Raw genomic sequence first — 20,772 nt, 5'->3', positions numbered from 1 at the left:
TATTTGGATAACGGATTGCTAAGTAGCGAAATGACTAGATAGATTGTTGTTATTCTGTTTCCGGCAATCGTTTTGGTATTGCCAAGAGTAGCTAGTCTTCTAATTTCAACAACAAAATGAATGAAAACAATAACTTGTTTTTGTGAGGCCACGTGTGTGACCTCAGTGCTCTTGAGCAGAGTTCCTCTGGTCTTGAAGAGTCGGCAGGTGTCGCTCAGCATGGTTATTCATTACCGTCCATTATTCATAACCTGGCGTGGACCTGGCAGCTGCTGACTTCCTGTCACTGATACTTCCCCTGACCTTCACCGAATGCCAGCAATACTCCAACGCATGCACACAGACACATAGTCGTCGCATGCCGACACACATACTGTATCTCCATTGCACACAATTTGTTTTTTTGGGGCGAATAAGCCTGCAGGCTCTCAGCAGAGATTGAACGTTGTAGACCTAATACTATTAACAAGTACCCTAACGTATTAGTGTGTGGCGGCTGCTCACTTAAATAGTGTATTCTACTCAAAAACAGTAAGGGATATTTGTCTTCCAGGTTGAATTTCTGCACTCTATGCAATTTGACTTCCTCTCGACTTTAGAATGCGTTTGTCCAACAGTGAACGTTGCATTTTGGTTCAATTAAATTTGCCGTTTAGACCAAGATGATGCCCGACAATTGATCAAGGGTAGATGGGTGTTGTTGAAAACTTTCACGAATCAAACACCCGTTGTGAATTTTGCCGTTTATTTCCTTGTTGGGGAATGACAAGTTGTACAAAAGAACCAAAATATTGAACAATTGAACATGAATTAAAAAGTTTAGAAAAAAGTTGACCTAAAAAGGTTGTAATGAGTTTGATATCGGTCGTTTTGTCTACCGTGAAAGTTGTTCAACACAATGTACCAAATGAATGAACAAAACATTTGGGTCTGGATGGTTGTCATGGTTACAGATGGTACCTCAATCATGTTTGTTAAGATTATGCAAGTCACGAGTTTCACGAGAATTAGGAAACAAACATCGGCGGATATAATTGTCTCCAACTGTGGATTCGTGCTGCTTTGACTCCACCCCCCCACATGCCGCGTACTGTATGAATTATATCAGACTTGTTTGGCTGTTTAACTATATTAGTTCTAGCGAGGCAGGGCTAATAATTCGGCCAGCCAGATTGAGATAATGACTGAGGGTCAGACATTCGAGGCCATGCCGTGTCTAATGTTGTTGGGTTCAGCTGAGGATCCAGCATGTCCAGATGTTAACGCAATTCCATCAACGCATTCGCGCCACATTCGTTCTATTTAAGTGTTTTGGGAATGTCTCGTTGCCAGCTTGCTCCCAGTGTGACACTAGCATTGCTAATCTTGTACATGGTAACTCATTATAGTTAGGATGCATCTTTGGAAGAAGTCCATCTTGGAAATCTATTTTGTATGTCTGAGCCCAAGTCAATTTCTTGTTAGAATTTAAGTTGTACGTGGTCATGTCGGTTTGTCCTTGACAGTCACACTTCCTGTTTCGCCAGCTTTAGGATCAAAACAACTTTAATGCTAGCGGCGACTGGAAGCAATAAAAAATATATTCTGATTTTCTGATGTGACAGTCTTGTTTTGGAAAGCTTCGTGTGGTCCTGAACCCGGATGAAACATGCACACCCCGAGGCTTTTATTAATGCCCCTCCTCCCAGCCCATCAAATCGGCCATGTTTTTCACATTTGTGCCTCGCTGTGGTCATTGTAGTCACCTTGCCGTGTTTCACGACACGTGAAAGAGCCCCACGTTCCTCATGGTTCGTCTTCGTCCATCAAATTGCCTGAGATGTCCTGTCGCTCGGCGGGTTTCAGGTTCTCTGCCAATTAAAGCGGCGCTGGCGCTTCTATTTTGAGACATGAAATTTGCTGATGCTGCCAGATAGGCGCAACGGTGTCCGTAAGGCCACGCTCGAGGTGGAATCTTGCAGCCAGCCGATAAAATCCATTTAAGGTTCTGATCACAAGTGAGATTTACTTGCGTACTTGACGATCATCAAGTGCACAATTTTATCATGATTGGTGTTGTTTTTAAATTGGGTCACTGATTGTCAGAATAAAAATTAGTAGAACGTACCTCGTCACAGTCAGACATATTTAATTATATATTTAATTTTAATTTATTTATATTCAAATTTGAAAAAAGGTGAATATTGAATTTTTTTTCAACAAAGGTATTTTATATTGATATTTATTTTGATTGTTTTTAATAAATCAAGAGTACAGTGAGATGTTTTTACTCAGGTGAGAAGAAAACGTTTATTCCCCACCATTCTGACTAAACAACAGAATTCTTCTTTGCGCTTCGGCTTCTTTTTACAATTATCGTAAAAAAGATTTGTGAATTGTGTGTAGCATTTTTTTTTTTTTTTAAAAGCAAAATAGCAAACACAACACGGGGTTTATAATGGGGAAGATAATTTTAAAAAAGAACATAAACTCCAATGCTGGCATTGTTTATGGTGAAGCGTTGTATGTTCTTTCCCTCTCAGGATGCCTCCATCGCCCATCGCTTCCATCTGATGAGGGAGAAGCACCCGGAGAAGTTCAACAGCAGGTTAGGAGATGAACATTTAAAAGTCTAAAAACGTTCTGTGATGGTCGCTTTCTTGCTAGGATTGTAGTTTGCATTGTGTTTTATCATGTAGATTACTTAGTTACGTTGCATAGCCAGAAGCTGAGCTTACACTTTTAATATGAAAATGTGAACCAATCAGCATAAATCAATAGCTACCCGCCCAACTGGATTGACACTCCATACACATTTGGAGCGCAATCGAATGAGAGCCGATTGAAAATGTCGACAGTCCTCGGTCATATATTATTTATCCTCTGCGTAGAACGACTCATGTTAGCATTATACTGATGATCTGAGAGGATTTGAGAAGTCTCAATGAGCAGTATATCCATCTGACTCTCTTATACTGGTCCCAAGTGGCCAAGGTAAGCACACCAGGAGTAGCACGATGGCCATTCGATTGATACAGTGAACAGATTGATGGCATTTTTACAATTTTTTTATAAGAAAATGATTATGGACAGTGTTTTGAGTTACAAGTATGGTTATGGAATAAATTAAAATCATCTCAAGGCACCTTCATTAAATATTAAATCTGTTAAATAATCAATTAATGTAACAAAATTAAAAGACAAAATAATTTGACAGACTGATTTATTATTATTGTCCTATTTATATTTTTCCTAAATATTTTTATTTAATAAAAAAGTATTTTTATAAAAGGCAGAACATCTTTATAATAGTAACACATTTAATTAACTTTATTTTCTTCATGTGTGATTTGTTAAAATGATTTTGCTATTTATCAGAAATAAATGATATGCCACTTCTACTGACATTCCCAAATGTGGTTCCTTGCCTGAAATGACAATGAATGAATGTTTCCAAAGTATTTGTGAAATATAGTTAATAGTGAATAGTTATAGAGAATTTTTAACAGACGCGGTATTAAATATTACAAAAATAGTACTGAAGTGCCAGTATTAGCTCGTCACATCCTTTCTAGCACTCCAAACATTTGCTTGTGGGCTCCTCCCTGCTGACAAGGCAGTTAAGTAAAAATGCTTGTTCCGCCATCCTAGTGGGAACAGCCTGTTTGCATATTAGCATGAATTCAGCCGTCTCCAACTACTCCGGCTAGGAAGTGCGAGTATGAGACTGTTATTGAGACATCTCGTTTACTCTTTGCAAAAAAAAAAATCAAAAATAGCTTTCAGATCATGACAAGCAGTTTGTTTGCACATAGTGTAGCTTTACTTCTATTTTGCACATGCTGTTTATAACTTGCAAGAAAGATTTCAAATTCCCAGAGGAAAAGCATTCCCATACCCTCGAATAATAATAATAAAGGACAGAATCTTGCAGTGTAATGCTAATAAACGACATGAGTGACAAGTGAGCTCCTTATGGCCACCGTCACATTGAGCCCCCGGCGAGAGCGCTAAAGTGACACTTTAGCGACACGCTAATCAACACTATTTACAGTAAGCCAACACTGAAGGCTATTGTTCATCTGTGAATGATCCTCTGCAGAGCTACAGACAGCTGATTGACAGCGGCAACTGTTCCTTTGTGCGAATGACTTGGCACTTTGCGTTCCATTCAGAAACGTTTGACTTGAAAAGATGTTTTGTTTTTTTCATCTCCACGGGTGACAAGATGATCGATCGCCTTTGACCCAAAGAGGAAGCCCGTAGCGACATTAGCTCGCTGCTGTTTTTGTCCTCTTTTCCATTCACATATGTTGCCACTTGTGTCTTTTCATGCATGTCTCACACTCACACACACAACCACCCCCAACCTTCAGCATCATCTTGCCATCCAGGGCCTCTTAGAACAGAGATTGTGTGTGATGTGATCCCAGGTGCCAGGGAGTTTTTTACACAAGCTAACAAGGCTGACAAATTAAGCATTGACGTGACGGTAATGATGTTGAACGAACCCTGACAAATTCGCTATTTTTGCAAACGTTTCACTAGGGTACGGGAAACGGCTCCCATAATTACTACAGCGCTCAGGGCAGAGAAATCAACAAACTTTTTTTTTTTTGCTATCTTTAGTCTGATAAGTGACAAATTTTCGATCAAAGTGGTTGATGCCACTCGTATTCGTCCAGACTTGTCTTTGTAATATTTGAGGACACATGCTAGAAATGACAACTGTCACTCATGCACGTTAGCTTGGCTTGTTGCTAAGTACGTTACAATCTCTACTTTGCATTTAGTCTTCTCTCTGTCTCTAAGCTGATTTTGTTAAAACATAACCCCGTTCACCCCATTAATACTAAACAAATCCTTTGTGTATTTTGTGCCGTGTAAATTAATTAATTGATTTTTCTTTTTTTTGTCTTTTGGTGACCTCATATCCACAAATTAACCAAACCACTGTTGACCCTTGACCTCTTAATCATTAGCTCTCTTTCATGTGAACTGCCTAAAGAAAATGAACTCATCAACTGATTAGCGAGGGATCAGACTCTCACCACCTCTTTGACCTCTGTCCTACAACCTTGTGGCCTGCTCTAGTGACGTTTAAGCTCATCAGCACTTTTTGTTCTCATTTCCATGGTGACGATTGGGACAATCCTATCTAATACTTGTTATTGTTAAAATAGTTTTATTTAGTTCTTGGTTGTACATTTTTCCATAAAAAAACAAACCTATAAGTAGACACAACAAATTTTGCCCATTAGTTTCCATATGTAGGTTTTGTCCAAATCCTTTTTATGATCTGCTTTTGAGCAGCACACAGAACTATTTTAAGTGCAGAATTGGAGGAGGGGTGGTCAAGAGGTCACTGCTCATGTTAAGGATTAAAAGAGATGCTTATCAGGAGAGAAGGGGAATCATATGGTTGGAGGCATGCGTCGCTCTGTTCCAGTACCTGAACTGCGTTTTCACAACACCCATCGTGTCCCGTCACTGAGGCCGGATCGCTCTTAAGATCTATGATCTGTCCTGATCTGTTTGGAATCAATCATCTACAGTTGTTTAATTTGCAAGCAACACCTGAAACAAACGTGGTTAGAATTGGTGGTGGGATGAAGAAATGAGTCTTGTGGAATGTGAGTTAATTACATCTTTGCAGGCCGTCTCCAGTGGAAACTGTTTAATGAGCAGCGACACTTTTCCTTTTGGAGCAATGCAACGGTTCCTAATTGTGATGTCACATTAGCTCCCAATCATTCCTTCTGACAAAACTTCCTAGGGGAGTTGAGACGGTTTAGCCACTTTCACACTGAAGATTAAAGTGGGGAATTTTATGCCTTTCTCGGGGGAAGCTGAAGTCAACCTGCAACTTTTGCAAAATATTGCTTCGTCCTGTGAGAAAAAATCCAAACTGTATACAATCATTTTTAGAACGATGAGGTGCTTGTGCTGAACATTTTGGCAGGCTCTGACATTCCCTTGTCACACGGAGCTATTGCCTGATGTCAAGCGTGCCTTGGCACTCATTAATATTATGAGATGTACAGTATGTCACTTGGCGAGTGATGTAGGCCGAGATGTTTCAGCTTCAGGTGCGGGAAACGTAATCATCCCAATGACGTGGATTTCTCGTCATTCTTAACTTCACACATGCTTCCTGAAATTCAAAAAACCCAATGCCCCATTTCCACCGCAGGAAGATTATCTCCATCCATCCATCCATCCATCCATCCATCCATCCATCCATCCATCCATCCATCCATCCATCCATCCATCCATCCATCCATCCATCCATCCATCCATCCATCCATCCATCCATCCATCCATCCATCCATCCATCCATCCATCCATCCATCCATCCATCCATCCATCCATCCATCCATCCATCCATCCATCCATTCATTTTCAGTACCGCTTGACTCGGAGCTATCACATCCAACATGGACGCCAGTGGAATCACACTTTCCAAAACTGTTCCATTTCATTAAAGAGTGAGAGAAATGACACCACATCCATCATGACATGTCTGTCTGCGAGGCGCTTTTGGGCAGTGCCGCTTGGAATGGCTTCTTGGTGGCGGTTGGTTTTTGTTCTGATTTGTCCTCCGGCAGTGTTTCGCCAGCGGTGACGTTGTATGTACAGTATTCGGGTAAATACGGTCACTAAGGACATTTCATGCGCACAGTTTTGACGACAAAAGGCACACCATGGTTGGATTCATGCAGGTTTTTCGTGCTGTTGGGTAGTTTTGGCCTGTTGGGTCACATTACCCTGAGCTGCCCTGAAAGCCTTTTGAAATGACTCAAGGCAACAGACCGATTCAATTTGTCAACAAAAATAACGTGACCTCAACATGACTGCAATTCACGTGCCCTTGATTGAAAATGGTTTTGTTTTGCTGCTCAGAATGAAGAACAAGTTGTGGTACTTTGAGTTCGGCACCACCGAGACCATTTCAGCCACTTGCAAAAAGCTCAACGAGTGCATTGAGGTTGAGGTGAGTCATCACTTGAGAATCGGCAAGAGCGATGAGCATATGAGAGGTAATTTTCGAATCACAAAGACCTCAATTTGGAGCTTCTGTTCCATTTTGGTCAGTAGCAAGCTTTATTATTATCTATGCTGTCTAAAATTAACAACTAATTTTTGTGCTGCAGTGCGACGGCATCATATTGGACCTGAGCAACACCTCCTTGGAGGGCATCGCAGTGCTCAATATTCCCAGCATGCACGGCGGCTCCAATCTGTGGGGCGAGACCAAGAGGCGGCGTAGCTACAACCGCATGAGCAAGAAGGTTTCTGAGCGGATTCCAAGTAGCACCGTCACCGACCCTAAAGAGCTCAAGTTTTGCATGCAAGGTGAGTGATTGGCAACAACCGGCTCTGTCTCTTTTTATGCATAACGAGAACACTTCAGTGACTCACTTTCGTTCTTTTTTTCTTTTTTTGTGCGCAGCCATTAGCCTAAAGCACACAGTACTCATTCAAATCCATTAGCATAACATATTTGTTCAAGTCAACTGTAATTGTGAGCACTATGACGAGGAATGTCTTTTTAGGCTAGAGGCGCTTTTGTTGTGAAACATTAAGGAAAAGCATAAACATTCAAATGTGTTTCTTCAACAAAAAAAAAAAGAAAAGCAATCATATCAGGCTAAATTTATCTTTTTTTTAACTTTTACTCATGTTAAAATGCTAATCTCCCCGGACAGATTCTGAACTTCATGTGTGGTGGACGTCATCATATTTCATTCATAAATGGAATAGGAGCATGCATCAAAACCTCAGTGGAGAAATCAATTTATTAAATGCATTATTAATATTTATATATTTTTAAACGCACCAACCTGGCAGACACACACACACACACACACACAACATTGTGAGTGTCTGTGAGCGCCTTTGTGGCCTTTTCTGGTCTCTGCTTTAAGCGCTGACCTGATTCCTCCACAAGGTCCTTTAAGTATCCTCTTAAAGTAACACTCACTGGACTCGCTCCCAGTTGTATCGTTATCTCATCACGCCAACTGACCAGAAATACAATACTGTACTCTCCACTCCGCTAGCTTTCGTAGTCTACTTAACCTCGCGCTGATTAAGCGCCTGTTTTTGACCTCTTGTCTAAAGTACAAGTAGATTATGACATTGAAATTCCATTGATTTGTCAGCTAATAATGCCAAAAAAATGGACAAATAAAACAGTTTTCTTTGTTTGCTAATGTTTAGAATGAATTTAAGATTATTTTGAACAAACAATAACTTAAAGGACCATATCTATTCTTTACGAATTAGCATGCTAAATCCCAGAACCTCTAAATGTAATAAAATTGCTTCTGGAATGCTGGTTGACCTTCAATTTGTTCCAATTTAGAGTTCCCATGAGAAATAAATAGTTCAGGTTTCAAAATTTGGCAAAATGTAGCACGGTTTTGGTTTTCCAACCAAATTCAAATTCAACGCTACTATGTAGTCCAACCTCTTTGAGTGTGAATATTATAGTGGCGGGCCTTGCTTTTAGCATCTGGGCCTTGAGTGACTAACTTAACCTACTTCTTAATTCCACAACAGTGTACATCATCTGGAGCATCTGTCTCCAAAAACAGAATAAAACTGAACATTTAAATAAAATAAACCATACTCACTCGAGATTATGATTAATATTAACAGTAGGATGTCCGTGCTAGTCGAACTTGGCTTGCTTTGATTACCCACTCAGAGGACGACAAAATGCTGACTATCTTAGGTTAACTAGCTATCCCATTACTAATATAGTTAAATTGTCCAGCATTGCTGATTCTGAAGGCCCTGGGCAGGTGCTTAATCTAATGAACAAAGAAAATCTTTCATCATTATACAGTGTTGGGAATAAATTAATAACATTTCATGGAATAAACATTTGTTGTTTTGGTGGTAAATGTTAATCAGTCTTTCTTGCCTTGATGGCTTACCACTCAGATATTAGTGTATGATGTAACAGATCTGAAAGCACGCGCTGGAATTTTACAATTCATTTCATTAGCTTCTGCCGTCAATTCTTTTCGAGAATAGGACTCATGGCGCAGGCCTGTGTGCATGCGTGTACGCTTTTGTCATACACCTAATTGCTTATGGCAGTAGCATTGTCTGGTGCAGTAAAGTGAAGCTTTTAAATCCATTTGCTGGAGTTAATGTAATCTTCCAAAGCGACCCGGAGTGCTTTGCGAACAGCCCGCGGCTCGTGCGTGTCTGCACCGCTTTCATCTCGTCGCGTGATGCCTGCACGTAGCCGAGACGGACGGGACTCAGGTATGCTGGATGATAGAGTCATTCATGTCCCTTGAAATGAAGCAAATCATCTCTTGTGCATATTTACCAAAACGCCTTAGGTCATTTTGATGGATATTGACATTTAAAACGGCAAGTTAGCTCTGCTGGATGGGATGTCACGCCATCCCTTCAAGGAAGATTAGGTTTTCTTTGCTTTCTCTTAGCTAATTAGCAGAGCAACTTAATCAAATTACATTAAAGAGGCAGGGCACAGGCCAAGGAAGAACTGACCCTAAAATTTAAACGGTATCATTGGAGTATTAAAAAAATCATCTACTGTTAAACGAGAAGGAGCTGGCCGTTCTTTATCAATGCATCCATTTTCTTTTTGTCCTCATGAGGGTCATGGAGAGCTGAAACTTATGTCACTTGACTGCTTGCACATGTGAATGACCCACTACAATATAAATAACTTGAATGTGTGACCCACAAAAACACAGTTTGTCCAACTTTTAACAAATTGGACTTTGGGACATTAACATGTCAATGATTAACACTCGTTTGGTAGTTAGCAGGATTGTGCAAAAACTACATAACCAATTTGAGCTGATCTTCCAGATCCAAATGAATGCACAAATTTAATCATTAAGTCAAACGCTCTCGGAAGTTAAGAACAGTCTTCTCCCTGGTGTGACGACACCAGTACAGCAATGACGGGAAACGGATTTACGTATAAACTCTCCTTGGGGTGGTTTACTCCCTCTTCACCGTTTATCAGTGCGCCATCGCGACCTCCCTTGTTGACTTCCTCTCTGCGCCCAGATCCAATTTCCTCAACTTCCTGCCACTAAATAAATAACATAAATAAAAAGGGGTTTTAGCAAGCGGGAATGAGAGCAAACTACAGTATTTAGTTGACATAATAAGAACTTGGGGTGTGCTGTATTGTATAATTTAATGTCAAAATATATAATTGTTAACCCAGTTAATGGGAAAAACAGTTCTTACAGTGTTTATTTATTTATTTATTTATTTATATTTTTGTTTGTTTGTTTGTTTGTTTATTTATTCATTCATTTTTTTTATTTACTTTAAAACAAAACTTTACATTTTTATTTCAGTGACTGATATGCTTGTAACCTTAAGTGCTACATGCAATGAAAAGCATGTATCTTCGAATTTTGTGAGTTTTCGTTTTTGAGTTTTTTTGTTGATAAAAAGCACTGCCAATATTTATATTTTCTCCTATATTTGTCATGTTGGACAAAAAGCATGTTCCTTCAAAAGTTTTCTTCTGGATACCTCTATCTAGAGAGCAATTCAAGAAATATGGAGATACAGACTCTGGTGATTATATCTTATTTTATTCATCATGGGTCCGTCGCTAGTGTGCTCCCGCCTACAGTAGCTGACAACGCTCACGCTGGGAGCTGCCACATCACTGGCTATTTTAGGTCCATTGCATCCAGAGATGACAAATTGCTTTTGTTCTCACCGAACAAAAACAGCAGACTATAATTACCCTGATGCCACTGCCAGTGTACGCCCACCCCGACTGATTTGCGAGGCTCGAAATGTTTCCTGTAGGAAGTCGCTGAGCTGTTGAGTGACTGGTGGGAAAGTGGATGACCTTCCACTGACATGTTTACTGTAAGTATTACAACTGCTTAGCCTGTTCAGCGGGTCAAAAATTTTAATCCTTTGTCGTATTTTCAATCTCAAGTCTTTGTTTGTGGCCAATATCAAGTGACACGAAACATTTTTGTTTTTAATTTCATTCTTGGACAGTCGTAACAAGGTGTTCTTAGTTGCATGGCCAAGTGCTCTCCCCTGATTTACCTCCCTCGGATGAGATCTACTGTAGTTCCTTGGACCATCTGCCACCACTCGGACCATCCCAAAACAATAACAGGCAGCTCAGCTAGTGGGGAAAAATATGTTTGTCTAAAATTGTTACATTATGTAGAATTTAAATCATGTACAATGAAAGCTCAAAGAAATCATTCCGTCTGTTCTTGAATGTATCCTCACCAGCCAGTCTAATAATTAGATAAGAAACATGTTAAATATGTAACCTATTAGAAAAATGAACAAAATGTAGTTCGCTCATCCGTTTGACCTTCATCTTCACTAACACGGGCTTGAAACCCTAATTTGAAACTTTCACTCTAAACTATATTTTGAACTCTTACTTATTGGTTGAAAACCCCTGAAAAGTGCAAAAAAAATAAATAATACATGTAACTGTTAGTATACATACACTATTGCTGATATAAAGAATGATTCACTGGAATCAGGCTGGAACAAGACAAAACAAAGAGGCAGTAATTCTCAGTGACTTGGCAAAGCAAATGCCATCCCATCCCAGCATGCATTGCTGCATGCTGGCATTATGTAAGAGGCTGTTCTCATCTATTCTTAGCCCTACCTTGCCGATGCTGTTTGATGGCCGCTTCCAAAGCGCAGCCGATGTGAGAACACAGAGCGCAGTAGGGCTACTCCGCCATCGTGCCTCAACGCAGCAGGGCAAGGGCAGGTCGGTGTGTCCATGTTTGGCACTAGTAGGAAGCAGAGGAGTGCAAGTGAATGGAGGCGTGCACTCAAGAAAGGAGGGGAATTATATTAAACGCTACAAATGGTGATATAATGTGTCAATGGTATTTAACACTTCAGCCAAATCTTGTATATTTTGCACACTCCAATTCCTTTAGATCGAAGCATATTTAGGCTATGCAGAGGTGATATACTCAAGTATTTACATTTTTTTTACTTAAACTTAATGAATGTCTTTTGTGGAGCACGTTTCAGGGGTTAAACTGTTAGTTAAGTAAAAAAAATTGTAAGATTATTATGCTAAAACAGTTTGAAATTCAATTATTAATATAAGGGTTAGGTTTCAAATTAAGCTTCCAAACTCAGGTGGCAATCCTTCTTGCCAAACACTTCTGAATCTGTTTTGTCAATGTCCTTAACACTCCATGGTTGAACAGTAGAGTCAAAACACACAAATATAAAATGCAAACACTCGCGAGCAGCTGCAGAACACCAAACCAGACTGTTGTTGTGACTTCCGGCTCATCCCAATGTACTGTACACGAATTACGTTTATAAAACCAGTTTATTTCGTCACTATTTCATTTTACAATATTTTTACACAGTTTTATTTTTCATTGATAAGAAAAAATAGGAGATTTGTGCTGTTTTTGGCATGGCTGGAATTAATTAATACAATTTTAATTAATTTAAATGCTAAAATTTTGATAGCTGGAGTGCTTATCCAGCTATGCTAACAAGGTTAGCTCTGCAACATTTTTAATTAACCTATAGTATTTAATGACTATAGTAATAAATCGATTTTTTCAGTGTTCCGCTAAAAGATCTTTGTCTCAATCATATAGCCATTTATTAGCAAAATATGCTGGCTACGTTAAATTCAATCTTGATTTTTTGTGCATGATTTCCCTGCTCCCATTGCTATGGAGTATTTAAACTTGAAGGATGGATTTTATGCTTCTTTTCTCCATTTTCATTTTACGCTTAACTAATATGTGAACGATGAGTCAGACAAAGTGAAAACACAACTTGTATTGTTTTTCCTGGCCGGCAGCGCTGACTCATCTTATAAGCTCATCAGTGTGCAAAAACAAAAAGTTAGTCATTAGCTGCTTGTTGACAACAAGTTTGTGCATGAGTAAAAATACACATAAAAAGATACACAAAAATCCCACTTTATAATCACAAATCACTATACAGTACATACTATCTTAACAATATTGCCTTCCACTAAATAACTAAAAGTGGGATTGAGGGATATTTTTTGAAACTACGTATTTACTTAAGAAAAAATATTTAGACTACTATACTATACTAAACTATTTAGAGTGCAGCATTAAACAAGACACGCAACAGTGTCCTGTTTGCTTTTAGGCACACAAAAGCAGCGACGGGATGAGTGAGCTCGGACCACGTTGGGAAATTATTGACGTTGTTTGCACTACAATCACAACAGGCTGCCAGTCTGGACGTGTCTGGGCGCAGACCCCCCCTCCCCCCCCCCCCACACACACAGACACACACTCCCCCCCAGGCTATGTTTCCACCACAAAATGCATGTCTTTTATTCTCTTTGGCCTGCACCCCAGCAAGCACAGAAGGCTTTTTTTTGCATGTGTGCACAGTTAATGTGAAAAGTGAAATAAATTTGTCAGTGAGAGATGATCGTGTTGTCGCAGCTCTCACCGACTGCATATGAAATTGTTATATCGTTCATAATTCATGTCTCAAATCATTTGTAAAAAGCTGCAAATGGGGGTAGGGTTGTAAATATGTCAGAGTTGTATTAGACTAAGGGATCACTGAATAGGGTATGCCTACAGAATAAAGCCGGTCTCATGGTTCAGCGTTCCAGGGTTCAAAAGTTTTTGTTATACTTGTTCTGCTCATGCTAAAATTTTGGTAGGTGATGCTGTTTTTTGCGGGTACTCTGGAGTCTTCCCACATTCCTAAAACTTGCATGTTAGGTTCAATGACGTCTCTCAATTGACCATAATGAGAATGAAAAGTTCTTTGTCTATTCTATATATGATTTTTTTTATGCCTGCAACTCATTCCACCAAAAAATATGCCTCCAGAATTACCCAAAATTTAACACCACCATGCATGTTTTTGATTTCTTTGGCTTTTTGTGAGACTTTCTCCGAAATAATAGCAGTGCTGTTCACCAAAACCCTCAAAATTTGAAAAAAAATGAATAAAATTGCAAAGTGCAAGGAATAATTCTTTATTCATTCTCATCTTTGAACTCAACTATCTTGGATTGTTCGAGTATGCGTGCAAGTATTCTCTTTCATCCAGGTCATGTCATTCTCAGGGCAATGAATTGATTGCAATCAGACAGTTGTAATCAATTCAGTGCCCTGTGAATACTATACTCGCTACCATTCCAAATCAACACGATTCTTGCTAAATGTTAGCATGTGTCATGTGTGCAGACTTTAGCGACCAGCTTCTGGAGGTGGTGGGCCTGGAGGGGGCCATCGAGATGGGCCAAATCTACACGGGGTTGAAGAGTGCCGGGCGGCGCCTAGCTCAATGCGCCAACGTCACCATCAGGTCGCTCCTACTTCTTATCTGCTATGTCTGGTTTTGACCCACTTCTCCATCTCACTTCAGCTGTCTTGTACCTCCTCCTGATCAAAAATACATTTCTTTAGAATTTTATTTATTTATGTTCAACTTAGAGGGTTTCCAAACAATGTCGCTTGTGTGCATAACAAATTATACATAGCCTCTATGTGGTTTTTTCTTCGTTCAGCTGGAGACATTTTGTCTCGTTTTGGTTGTGCCAATGTTGGAGAAATATCTCCATTCCCTAAGCGAGGGAGGGGGTCTTTCTTGGCTGCTGAATGTGTTTGAAAAGGCTTTCACAAGTGCACAAAATTGCAATGTGTGTGAACACTACCACATTTATGAGAGTAGGTAGACTGTTTTCCGTTCACTCAGCAATGCATTGTGAGTAAAAATGTCCAAAAACATGACAGGAGTATTGCTCTAAAAAAGTTTTTATATCTTGCCATGAATGCAGCAATATATCACCTCCACAATTGTTATGGCTTGGGAGTTTTGTGGAAAGAAACAGCAGCTTCATAGATGTTCTGAGAAAAGTTAAACCCTTCAAAAAGTCTGTAGAATTACATCACTACTATTTCATTTGTAGAAATCCTACGTAACTGTGTTGAAAGCAATGTCAAGGCCTTTATTCAATGGAATGTCATTTGTGAGTACAATCGGTGTGTGCGTAAGAGCAGCCTTGGATTAGCTTCACTTCTCGACACGCTCGTAACTGTTATTCACCCAATCTTGAATGTAGGTCCTTGAGTAAAAAGAATTACAACTGTGCAAGAGGGATCTTACTATAAGCATGACGTCCGTGTGTATATTGTGGTTTGTAAGGCTGTGACGGGTGAAGGTTTTTAATGTTTTGCAAGTGCATGATCCGACCTTCGTCTCTTTATCTTCATCCATACAGAACATCTCGTAGGCTGCCCATGCAGATTGACGGCGAGCCTTGGATGCAACCGCCGTGCACGGTGAGAGCAACCACTTGTGATTTAAACATGGAGCACACTTGTGATGGGAGCTAAGCTGTGTTGAACAAAAGCAAAAGTAGACCTGCAGAAGTTGCACTCTCAGAGAACAAGTCCATGGCTAACCATGCTGGGTTGTGCTGAAGAAGAGTAGATTGAAATGTTTAGAACTGTATGACCACGGAAATGAAAAAGATCCTGAGTTACGTTTTCATCACCTTTTTTGTTCGCAGTTCGCAACATTCTGAGCCAATGACAGAATACGGTGTACTCCAACAGGGAGAATTGGACTTCTCCTTTTTTTTTTTTCTAAACAATAAACACTCATCGTACTTTGTACATGACTTTTCATTGGCTACTACCTTCGGGCATTTAGGTTTTATACCCTTGACATTTTTACAACTTGGAAATCATCTAGCGTCTCACTTAAGTAGTTACACACGTCACATATTTTATTGCATCATCATGGGACAACACTAAAAACATGACACAAATTGGGCCCACTTTTCCCTCCACCGGGGCCTTTGTTAGATGTGGAGAAAGTGTGTTAAATTTAAACTATGGTGGCCACACAAAGTAAGGATACTTAGAACACAATTTGGACATTTACACTTGAGAGTGTTTATTCTTGTTGGCACTGATTTCAACTTGAACAACTGTGGGTTTAGTTATTTTGAAGTGACGGTAAATTTACATCGTGATACTAGCTGCACACTGGCTACTTTAACCAAATGCGATCATGCGATGTAAACGCCCATATAAATGCGTACTGAGAAAGGAAATTGCTACCTTCAAAAGATTCTGCTTTTGTTCCTTTGATACTGGTCTTGGTTACATAGCAACCTTTTGATCTCTTAGAAAAGCTATAAACTGTCACCATGGAGTACAATAATTATTACCTCGATGTGATATAGCGGTTGGTGTACATCTGTCTATTTATGGCAATCACTTAGGGATGTTATTGCGCTGGGTCTGCTTTTGTATCCTTTTTTAGTCTTGGAAAAAGGTTTAAACAGTTACATGCTGTGAATATAAAAAAAAATTACACATGCCAGGAAAGTAAAAATAAGTAAAAATAAATAATTGAAATATTGTGGTTGTACAACAGTGCACGCCCTCTTATGACTGAGGATATGCCTATGTCATATTCATAAATCTATTCAAACTCAGGTTAAATAATAGGCACCACACACCCGCCACCATTCAAAGTGTCTCTGATTAACCCCAAATAATATCCAGACTTTGTTGTGGGTGTTTTCTCACTTTATTTTTCAATTTAATTGCACTGTTTATCTATCTATCTATCTATCTATCTATCTATCTATCTATCTATCTATCTATCTATCTATCTATCTATCTATCTATCTATCTATCTATCTATCTATCTATCTATCTATCTATCTATCTATCTATCTATCTATCTATCTATCTATCTATCTATCTATCTATCTATCTATCTATCTATCTATCTATCTATCTATCTATCACGAAAAGCTGACATTTGAACCATGATGTGTAGACTTTTTAGATGCACGGCACATGCATAAAAGTAGATGTTCTCTGATTGGATAAAAAGTCTCAACAAAGTATGTCAGTAATTTACATTGGGAATATGTCTTCCGTTTTTTTTTCTCCAACTGTGGCTTTATCCATGATAATCCAACTCAATGGCATTGAAATGTCACTTAAGATTTAACCTGTATCAACTGTGATAGTCCGGTTGGTTAATGAATGGCGCAAATCATCTCTCATCCTTGATCCTTTATTCTTTTTGTATTTTTTTTTTTTTTTGGTCTACTTTAGCCTTGACTCCTTTGCTTTCTCTTGTGCTTGTTGGCACATTTCTCTGCACACCCCCAGACTTTCACATCCAACGCAGTGTTGCCGTCCAATCACGCAAGCTGCTGTTCATAAAAAAAAATAAAAAAGAATAACATCAGCTATTTTGTGTACCCCTCATGCTGGCAAACATTTTTAATTTTACCACAGCAGGTCTTCATGGGGGTGGAGGAGCAGATTGTTTTGTTGTATTATGCTGAGGGATACTGGGGGATTTTTTTTATGGGAATGTACTCGATTACTGTCACCGTATCAAAATATCAAAAATAAGAATACAGTTTGAGTCCATCACTCTTATATTCGAAACAACTGAGTTTCAATGCTAACTGAATTTCACCTCAGTCCTGGATCTGATCTGCAATTTGATTGGGTGAGCCGTGATCATTTGAATCGAGGTTCACGGTCTTTGGGTGCAGAAGCGCGGAACTAACAAATAGCTTGTGAAGTCAGAAACCAGAAACATATCTGACAAGATGCCCGCTCAGCTTAAAGCAACCAAATAAAGCCCACAATAGCTTCAGTTGTTCTGTCTGAAGAACTGGAGGAGGATTTGCATAATGTTTGCAGGACTTTTGGCCATGGTAGAAACTGTCTGCAGTGTATTTCCGGGAAAGTGGAGTACAAAGGAGACCCAGCCATTTCCTTACTCAGGCGCTTGACACTGGTCGGGATGTTGCTTGGGTGTGAAGTAATATTTATAACCAGATGAGGAACTTTTAATTAAAATACAAAATACACATTTGTAACTTTTCCTGTTCTCAAGTTAGTAAGGATGTTGTAGGACAATATTGTAACCCTTGAGACTTGAACACAAGTGTCCTAAATATGATATTGACTATGTTCTCTGATTTTTACAGATCAGGATCACCCACAAGAACCAGGTTCCCATGTTGCTGGGTCCACCCCAGAAGACACCCTTCTTTTTTTTCAAGAAGCGCACCCGCAGTCGGGACTAAAATGCTAAAAAGGTTTAAGCATCCAGAGTTGACTCACTATATAATAATGATTTTAAAAAAAGAGAGAGAGAAACACACACAGGCAGCTCTACAGGGTCTGAAACTCTCCGAGTGATCCCTCCAGTCAACTGCCAACACACACCAAACGCCTGCCAAACATGAAAACAGGAAGTGATGCAAGGATGACAACAGGAAGTTGCCTTACGCGTCCAGAACAAATCTCATACATAATTGGTGTTGCTTGTACCAATGCCCGATTCAGAGAGAGAAGAGGCTTCATCCATTATTGACCCCTTTTGTTCTGGGCTGTCTGGCAGCGGGTCGTCCAGAATGGGGCCAAACACGTCAGGATTTTTGCATCCCTCTAAATGTACCTTCAGAGCGACTTTGGCAACACGGGCTTCAAATTTGAAAGCTGATATTCGAGTGGTCCAATTACTGTACATCCCCTCAGGGACCAACAGCCAGATCATTGCAGGTTTTTATGTACCAAAGCTAAAACTGCAAGCCCCCCCCCCCCTTTCTAAATGCATCCCGCTATTTCGGGAAGGGTCTAATTTGCCGCCCGCGAAACATGAAGCCTGATTATGAACGGCGGCTTCCTGTCGCGTGTGTCCCGACTGTCAAAAGGTGAGGGAGAATGTCAAAATTATGTCAAATTGTACACGACGCATAGTATTTGTATATATCAGGAATGTAGTATTAGATCACATGTACTGTGCATACAAGTGTGTTTTAATATATCGCCGTCATTGCAAGCTCAGCACGTCATGTCAGTGGGTTGAGAGGTTTTTCCCTTAAATTGAATTCAAATCCTTTTTTTTTTTTTTTAAATTCACCATTTCTGAATCATTTTAGGGTTTCAAAATGGGAGCATATTAATATCTACTTAGAAAGTTATGTGTGTGACTTATGGGAAGTCGCCAATTTAACTACTGTACGTGTAGACGGTCAGCTGTTTGGAATTCAACACCTTATTTCCTATCGTAGGAATTATCATAAATCAAACTGTCGCCAAGCAACCTTTGAGTGTAATTTTAACGTTAAGGACAGTTGTACAAGTGTACAAATGAGACCAAACAAATAAATCAAGCGTAACGGAAATGAATCGTGTTACAAATGCACCTCATGCTTCATTTTTTTTAACATTCGTCATTTTCTCACAAGTAGGGCTGCTACCAATGATTATTTTAATAATTGATTCATCTGTTGATTTTCGAAAACTGATCAGAATCAGATTTTCAAAAAGATGTTTGTGGGAAAAAAAAGGATATTATTTCAGAGAAACGCACAAATTATTTTTTATTCAGTTACTGCTTTGCTCCATAAATATCAGAACATTTTTATTTTATTTTCATTAATCATTCGATCAAACTGACTTGACAATTAATCGATTAGCTTTTGCTCTTCTCCACGCATATTTAAAAAGAAGTGAATGAGTTCAACTTTTGGGGGATCATCATCTCAATCCACTGGTGTTTTTGCAAGACACTCAGCGTGAGACAAATTAAGATGTGCTACGGGGTGAGGCTTTGTCGGCTTTACCTCACTTGTTCCCTTTAAAAACACGCAGAGTTCACTTCAACTCATCAATGCTGTTTAAAAAAAAAAAAAAACACTGAGACAGAATATAACATAGTGTTTCTTGTGAGTGTGTATGTGAAGCGGAAACGATTGCGTGTGTACAGTAACATCATATTTACTGTTCAAGCAATGTCGTAGATCACTATAACCACATTGAATGTACATGTAGCACCTGTTTGTGACATTTCATGTGACATCATGTTATCACATGCCTGCTGTAACAACAATAGAGTGAGAGATACTCAAAAATGTCATCTTGCCTTGCTTCATTATTTTAAACCTAAATGATACAAAAGTCAATAAATAATGATAAATACATTAGCAGCAACTCGTAGCAAGTTACTCCGTTACTTTTACTTATGTTCTGGTTCAATTATACTTGTCAGAGTAGTTTTAATGCAAAATACATTTTTACTTTTACTCGAATATTTTTGGTAATGAGAAATACTACTTTTACTCTGGAATGTTGAGCAATATTCCGCTCACTATTTGTATTTATATATCTGCAGGTACGGTATTTATTTTAGCTTATGTGATTTATTTTATTTTGTCAGATTTGTGTTCCATGACTCAGTTTCACCATTCGAACATAACTTTGTTTCTATTTGACCATTCAAACTCCGTGGTCAAATGACACCACACAGACTCACGGTGACAAATGTCAAATTCTATATTTTTACTTTAGATTCGCAACCCAAGTGAGGATAAAATGGGTGGGTGTCAAGCACTGTTATGTATGTCTGGCTAAAATGTTGGCATTTCAGCCTGCAAGAAATTTGAGAAACATACAATAGGTTGTTTTTAGTCTGTGTTTGTAAATTTGAATGCTTCTTGGAATGAAACCTGCAATCAGACACAACATGAATGCAAACCGGAGTTTGTCCTACCCAATCAGACCCATTAGGACTAGAAAGCATTGTTTATTTTCAAAAGAAGCAGGAAAGAAAAAAAATCAACATGGCGCTAAATATAGATTTAAGTTGAAACAGTTTTTGAGTAACAGATGTTAGCATTGCTGTTGGACATGTGGGAATCCACTTGTCAAGATTCTATAGAATTAAATGATTAAAGATCATTTTTGTAGC

General features: G+C 39.1%; 1 protein-coding gene across 3 annotated transcripts in view; it reads left to right on the top strand.

The window, feature by feature from the left end:
- The window catches only part of LOC125973244 (diacylglycerol kinase beta-like), a 42,040-nt gene extending 22,032 nt beyond the window's left edge, over window positions 1-20,008 (top strand). For all 3 annotated transcript variants that reach the window (XM_049727173.2, XM_049727174.2, XM_049727172.2), the window contains 6 exons: window positions 2,523-2,587; window positions 6,883-6,973; window positions 7,134-7,335; window positions 14,214-14,334; window positions 15,251-15,311; window positions 18,005-20,008. In XM_049727173.2, coding sequence (XP_049583130.1) covers window positions 2,523-2,587; window positions 6,883-6,973; window positions 7,134-7,335; window positions 14,214-14,334; window positions 15,251-15,311; window positions 18,005-18,103 — 639 coding nt within the window. In that variant the 3' untranslated portion in view covers window positions 18,104-20,008. The remainder of the gene's footprint in view (window positions 1-2,522; window positions 2,588-6,882; window positions 6,974-7,133; window positions 7,336-14,213; window positions 14,335-15,250; window positions 15,312-18,004) is intronic.
- The last annotated feature ends 764 nt before the right edge of the window (window positions 20,009-20,772 follow it).

Source organism: Syngnathus scovelli, chromosome 8, assembly GCF_024217435.2.
Source record: "Syngnathus scovelli strain Florida chromosome 8, RoL_Ssco_1.2, whole genome shotgun sequence".
Lineage (NCBI taxonomy): Eukaryota > Metazoa > Chordata > Actinopteri > Syngnathiformes > Syngnathidae > Syngnathus > Syngnathus scovelli.
The sequence above is the reverse complement of the archived record's forward strand: the minus strand, read 5'-3'. Positions and strand labels throughout refer to the sequence as shown.